The sequence below is a fragment of the Zingiber officinale genome, chromosome 1B (assembly GCF_018446385.1).
Source record: "Zingiber officinale cultivar Zhangliang chromosome 1B, Zo_v1.1, whole genome shotgun sequence".
NCBI lineage: Eukaryota > Viridiplantae > Streptophyta > Magnoliopsida > Zingiberales > Zingiberaceae > Zingiber > Zingiber officinale.
In genome coordinates, this window is record NC_055986.1 from 167,222,536 (window position 1) to 167,229,442 (window position 6,907).

General features: G+C 41.6%; 2 protein-coding genes across 2 annotated transcripts; one reads left to right on the forward strand and one right to left on the reverse strand.

The window, feature by feature from the left end:
• The first annotated feature begins 566 nt into the window (after positions 1–566).
• On the forward strand, positions 567–3,731 carry LOC121989528 (disease resistance protein RGA2-like). Its single transcript, XM_042543630.1, has 2 exons — positions 567–1,092; positions 1,301–3,731. Exons 1-2 carry the CDS (start codon positions 602–604, stop codon positions 3,492–3,494), a joined length of 2,685 nt encoding a protein of 894 aa, XP_042399564.1. The 5' UTR covers positions 567–601; the 3' UTR covers positions 3,495–3,731.
• A 101-nt stretch (positions 3,732–3,832) lies between these two features.
• On the reverse strand, positions 3,833–5,536 carry LOC121989536. The gene is made up of 4 exons (XM_042543640.1): positions 5,298–5,536; positions 4,729–4,799; positions 4,289–4,634; positions 3,833–4,207 (listed from the first exon to the last, which is right to left on the reverse strand). Exons 1-4 carry the CDS (start codon positions 5,502–5,504, stop codon positions 4,022–4,024), a joined length of 810 nt encoding a protein of 269 aa, XP_042399574.1. The 5' UTR covers positions 5,505–5,536; the 3' UTR covers positions 3,833–4,021.
• Between the last annotated feature and the right edge of the window lie 1,371 nt (positions 5,537–6,907).

Genomic DNA, 6,907 nt, shown 5'->3' on the forward strand with positions numbered 1-6,907 from the left:
AGTTTCATTCATCTTACCAAACAATCAAATCAATTCTTTAATGTGTAGAATTTCATCCAAATGTCTAATGGCAAATACATCAAAGGGCTTATGGTGAACAAAGAATGGATCGAACAATATAATGGAGGAGCTTGCAGAGACACAATTAGTAAGGCCAATTAGTAAGGCCAAAGTGACATGCTTTTGGAAAATCCGAACACGGAGACATGTTTCACTCAATAATGATAACATAAGTAAGCCCAAAGAGACATGCTGCTTGGAAGATATCAAGACACTATGGATATGGATGATTTCCGGTGGTCGGTGGGTAACGGATGGTTCATTGGAGGAGAAGACTCATCGGTGGGTAGCTGATACGATCAAAGTAAATAATCCAGCACTAGTTTAATTATCTTTGCTGAGAAAATTTGATGGATTGAATTGTAAGATAGGAGAAGATTTTAGGTTTATGTTGCAATTGGACTTGTAGACGATCCTTATTATATAATGATGTGCTCAGCGTAAATATGATAAAGATTTATCGTTGACTTGTTCCTACCAAGTTGGCCATTTGTCGTAAGATATGTACTGGTTTGGTCGATTGATTTGCAGAGAAACAGAAATGGCGTCTACGGTGGTGTACTTGGTGCTGAGGAAGCTTGGCGAACTTGCTTCCAGCGAGGTCGCCGGCCTCCTCAACGTGGGTGTAGAGATCGCGTCGCTGACGGAAACACTGACACTGATTCAATCCCGTCTCAGAGATGCCGACCAGAAACCCAGATGCGAGCAAAGCCACTCTTTGCAGGAGTGGATGAGGCAGATCCGGAACTTGGCGTTCGAGATGGAGGACCTGGTGGACGAATACGCGACGCGGCTAGGCCGCGCTTCAGCCGCCGGCGGCCGGAAGAGTTGTCTCCGACGCATCGCCGCCTTCCCCTCCCGGATCCTCACTCGCCATCGGCTCGCGAGCCGCCTGCAGGACATCCATGCCAAATTTCAAGATTTATCCAAACAAACGTCGCAACTTGGCATCCAAGCTCCGTCCTCCTGGCCCACCTCCTCTTCATCCTCTTACTCCTCTTCCTCTGCGGCTGACGCAAGGCTTGCTCGAAGGTAAAAAAATTCCCATTAACAATCGTTTTCCATCTATTATATTAGCATCTATCCTCATGGTTAACTTTGTTGGATCTTTCAATGATGTCCTCTAGTGGACAATTAGATTAGAATAAAAACTTGTGATGAAAGCATCTCTTCTTACTCATGATCGCACGAATTTTGACATCGAGAAAAATTATATGCTAATAAATCTTTACGTCTACAGATTGGAACTAGAAGAAGACATTGTCGGTTTTGATGAAGATATGAAAGACATCAAAAGGCAACTATTTGACATTAGTTCAACAGATCGCGTTGTCCTTTCAGTTGTTGGTCCTGGTGGTTTGGGCAAAACAACGCTGGCTAATAAGATCTACAAGAGTGCAGATGTCAAAAACTATTTCCACTGCAAGGCATGGGTGTCCGTGTCACAGAAGTATGGGGTCAAAGAACTCTTGTGCAGCATTGTGAAGCAAGTGTTCGACTTCAAAGATGAGCAAGTAAAAGGCATGGAAGAACTAGGGATGAAGGAAAAGTTGTCGGACCACTTGCGCGACAGGAGGTATCTAGTCGTGATGGATGATATTTGGCAGGTGGCAGCTTGGAACGCCATTAAAGCAGCTTTTCCAAAAGAATCGACAGGATCCAGAGTGTTGCTGACCACACGCAAGATGAACGTTGCGAACGTTGCAGATGCCCCTCCACACAAGCTGAAATTTTGGAATGTCGAAGAGAGCTGGAATTTGTTCTGCAGGAAAGCTTTCCGCACAACATCCTGCCCACCTGAGTTTGAGCGATTCAAGAAAGATATCTTCAGAAAATCTAAAGGGCTGCCTCTTGCCATTGTGGTACTCGGAGGACTTTTGAGAGGTACAAGTCAAGCTAGTGACTGGAGGAAAAAGCTGGATTATATTTCTTATGAATTCAGAGAAGGAGAAGACCAAATCCAAAGTATATTAGCTCTCAGTTACCATGATCTTCCGCATCATTTGAAGCCTTGCTTCCTCTATTTTGCAGCCTTTCCTGAGGACTATATCATTAATGTAGAGAGGATAATACAATTGTGGATCGCTGAGGGTTTCATACAAACGAAGGACAGAGTGGATCAAACAATGGAGGACCTCGCGGAGGCATATTTGAAGGATTTGACTGACAGATCCATGTTACAAACGTCAAGAATGGATCATTTGTATCCACATTCAGTTCGCATTCATGATCTTCTTCTTGATCTAGCACGTCATGAAGCTCGTGAGCTTAACTTCTACAGGTCCATTAATGACAGAGGTGACGATCCAAGAGCTTTACGGCGTCTCTGTGTCACTGAAAATGTCAACGACCATATCTCATCGAACTGTTCTACCACTAAACTACGGTCACTTGTAGTTTATCCGAAGGAAGGTTTTCAAAGAATTCTGGCAGTTACCTTCTCCGGAGCGAAGTTCCTCAGGGTCTTGGATTTGATAGAACTACCCATTGAACAGCTACCAAAGGAGATTGGGGACTTGATCCTCTTAAGGTATCTAAATTTGGCCGGATCAAAACTGAAGGAGCTGCCTTCATCCATTGGAAACCTCATCCACTTGCAGACTTTCAATATACAATTTACTGCGATTCAACATTTGCCGGATCCATTTTGGAAAATCCGAACACTGAGACACGTATTCCTCAATGAGGAGAATACGAGCATGCCTAATTCGACATACTGCTCGGAAGACATTCAGACACTAGCGAATATTTCAAGTGGTCCATGGGTATGTGATGGTGCACTGGAGAAGCTGAGAAATCTTCGAAGATTGTTTTTGAGAAACGTGTCCAGCTTTGATGAGGATGCTTTAGCCAATGCAGTCCAGAACCTTTCGCGGCTGGAGATGTTGGCATTGGTTGGAGAATCCTTGCCGGTGAGCCTGCTAACTTCATCTTGCTACCATCATATTCAGATTATGGATTTGGCAGGACCATTGGTAAGACCTGCAAACATTCACATAGAGGCAGAAAATTCCAGGATATTTTCCAACCTGATCTATCTTGCTATTGGTCGAACAAGGTTGGAAAAGGATGAAGATATTGCATTGCTCGCATCTCTAGCAAACCTGGAGAATCTTCTTGTGCATCATGATGCATTTGTAGGAAGAGTTTTGGTGTTTCCAAAGGGAGGGTTTCCTCGTCTCCAAGGGATCGTACTGTATAGAGTGAGCACCTTGGAGCAGTGGGAAGTGGGAGAGGGAGCAATGCCTCTCCTTCGGGGACTAAGACTTTGGGACTGCATAAATTTGAGAATGCTACCAGAGGGACTTGTAAGATTGACTGAGCTCAAACAAATTGAAATAAGTGGAATGGAAATGATAGAGAGAAGGGTCAACAAGGATACTGGAGAAGATTATCACAAGATCAAGCATGTTCCTTGCATTGAAATAAATTGAAGGAAGGACGATGACAATATCTGACGACACCCAAAAATTAATCAGGAGGAACAAGTCTGGCTAGAAGCTGAAGGTCCTTTGCTGGCCGTCGTAATTGTTTACCGATTTGATCACTCCAGACTCACGTTACCAGCCTAATTAATCATTAAAGGTCCTTTGTAGCAGACAGAAGTCTAAAGCGCACACAGAGTTAGACAACCACTCACTCTGTGTGCTAACATTGGCGTACCTTTTTATACTAAGTATTGTGTGTTAAATTGACAATTTAGAAACAATTAATACTAATCTTGAATAATGTAAGTTTGTTTTATGTTATATCTGTGATTCTTGGGCCGAGGTGAGCCAACATATCTATCACTTGCTCACTGATACAACGTGTCGGAACATAATTCATTTATAAATCAAACTGAAAGAATTCAAATGGAAACTACCATTTAGATTAATGGCAGGAAAACTCGCTTCTTCACGCGATGAACATGGACGAACCACTTAGTGACAGTAAAACAGATGTGCTCTCCATCAAGCCTTCAAGCCTTCAACACCAGTGGGTCTCGCCATGAGAGTTTTCTCTTACCAGTCTTCTTTGAGTTGTTTCCAAAATCTCTACAAATCGCTAACATATCATTTGAGCCTCCAATCATAGGCACTCTATTGAGTCTCTCCATTTGTATGTGATACTGCTCCAAATGAAACTTGTTCAGTTCCTCCCCATTCTGCAATTATTAACTGAATTAATATGGCAAGTCTACAAAAGATGAAACTGTATTATAAGTTGCTGGGAATGGTCACTATACCTTAAACGATACTTCATTCGCACCTAGAGTTGCGGAAGTGCTAGCATTTGCAGCTTCCATTGTCATCATGTTTTGAGGGGGGGCTTCCCTTGGGATGAACACACCCGAAGATTGTGCAACACAGAGAGATTTGGTTGGCTTTTTCTGAGACCTCTTTTTAAACTGATACTGAGATGCATTTGCATACAAGTTATCTCTACTGTAGTTACTTGTCCGTGCAGCTTCAGATACTCTGGGTTTCTTTTCTGTAGGAGGTTTGATCACTGGAGTTTTACTTGATGGTTCCTTCAATCTAACTTGCTGATACGGGTTTGCAAATAAGGTCTCAAGTTTTCTTCTCAAAAATCTAGGATGAGACATTCAAAACAGGCAATTATCTTTCCGAAACGGATTAAAAAAATTCAACTGCAGACGATTCATGTTGAAACAAAACCTAATACCTGGCTTCAGCAAAGAGTTTACGTTTCCTTAGTCTTGCCTCCAGCAATCTCCTCTTCTTTTCTTCAGTTTCCTGCAAATGAAAACAGTTCAGAATCCTGATGCATTGTTGATTGGGGCAATAAGAGTATTTAGCACTTTTTCATCTGGTAGCATAAAATTCACAATGCAAAAGTATTGATTTTCATATTAATACAGATATATTTGAAGCTGCAAAAACATAAAGATATCAATCCGACTCTGACAAAGAGATCTCACTAATCCGTGTGGCATGGCGAATTCCACTAAATATGTCCACAAAACTGTTTAAAAAAAAAGATTCATAAGATCACGGCTTGGATCGAATAGAAACCAATTCATTCAGGAGGACGAAGGCAAATTATATGGATTGACATAATGCAAACGGGAAAAAAATATCAAGGTAATAATTTCAAGGCGAACCAGATACGAAAAATCCCTCTTTTGTACTTCGTTGACGCAGGAATCGCGAAACCCTAAAAATCAAAAGCGAATAGAAAATCACAACATCCCTCGATCATGGCCAAAAAAAGTTAAAGAGAACACGTCTCACCTCAAGAAACGCCGTATAATCTTGCGAGAGCGATTGGAATCTAACTCTTTTCCTAGCATCATCTCTATACGAAGGGGATGGCGAGGGCTCTTCGGCAACCCTCCTCGTCTTCTTCACCGTCATCCTGACCTCCACCCACAGGACCAAGAAAAAAAGGAAACAATGGGTCGGGAGGTCGAAGGTCTGCGGCAGCAATTGCGATAACATCAATATCTGTCCGTGCTAAACATCTTCGACCGCCATGTCATCGCCGGGCCCGTATTCACCGTGATTTACTCCCTCTCATACTCGTGGGGCAGGGGTGAGGGGGCCGCTGGGCGGCGGGACCCGCCTTTTTGCAACAAGAAAAAAGGAAACAATAATTGATTGGCAAAGAAGAGGCGATAAAGACGAGAAAGGTAGAAATAGAGAAGGGAGGATGGGGAAGGAAGGGCGGTTGGGGAGAAAAGGGGGTTGTTTCTAGACCTTCTCGGCTTGCATTGACCAGGACAGAATCAGAAAGAGAGCACCACCCGCCACCCTGCGATGTTTCTCCTTTGATGGAGGAGGAGGATTCGATTTGCTCGATACCTTCCATGCTTGACTCTTTCTCCTCCTCTAATCCCTCGCTTGCCACCTCCGGATTCCGATCTTGTTCCCCTTCTTCGATCAAACTTTATTTTTTTTTTCCCTTTTTGTTCCTTTTATTCCGATTATTCCGTGGGCGGTTGGTCGGTTGCAGATCTTCTCGCCATTGCGAGGCGCGGCGCGGCAGGGCGCAGCAGAATGAACTCGATGCCATCGAATCGCCCTATTCTGGAAAATCACGAATAAAAATTTGTATGAATTCCTAAACTTAAAATAAAATAAAAAGTTTGAAAAAAAAAATATAATTTCTATATTAAGACTCATCATGTGCAATTGTGTGTATAATAACCATATTATTTAGTAAATAATAGTTAATACGACAATTTACTAAATGACTTGTGCCTTTTGGTATTTACAAAATAGTGTATCATAGTTTTATTTATGCCAAATAACATAAAATAAAAAATAAACTTCTTCTTTTACCTTTTTTTGTCAACTTCCTATTATCAATCATTTTCTAAACATCCAAATCATATTTTTTAATTGAAAATCACTTTATGGTTTGAATGCGCGTCCTCTAACCTTCTCTCTCCCTCCATCCCTCTTCTTGGTCTTATAAACACGAAGCGATCATGAACTTCCTCCGCTTGTTATATTTTCTCGTGCTATTTGGCACCATTACAAAAGACTATTTAGAGTTTAGGAATATTGTCGCAAGAGTTTCAAAAAAAAAGAGTTCATAGGACAACAATGGTTAAGAATCACAGCGTTGAAGAACAAATTTGTAGTAAGAGGTAAAGTAGTAGAAGAAAATAGTTAAAGATTTAGCAGTCATGTAAAAAAAAAATTACAGTTTGGTAGCAAACTGTGATGGCAAAAATCGTATTTATAGTTTCATTCAATATCCAGGTAATAAATATTCAACAACACTTGTAATATGATGTACTCCAATACTTAATCGATTTGTAAGGTACTTCACTGTGATGCTAGATTTCAGTTAGACCTTGCTCATGCATGTTAGGTTGATATGATAGGTATTAGGA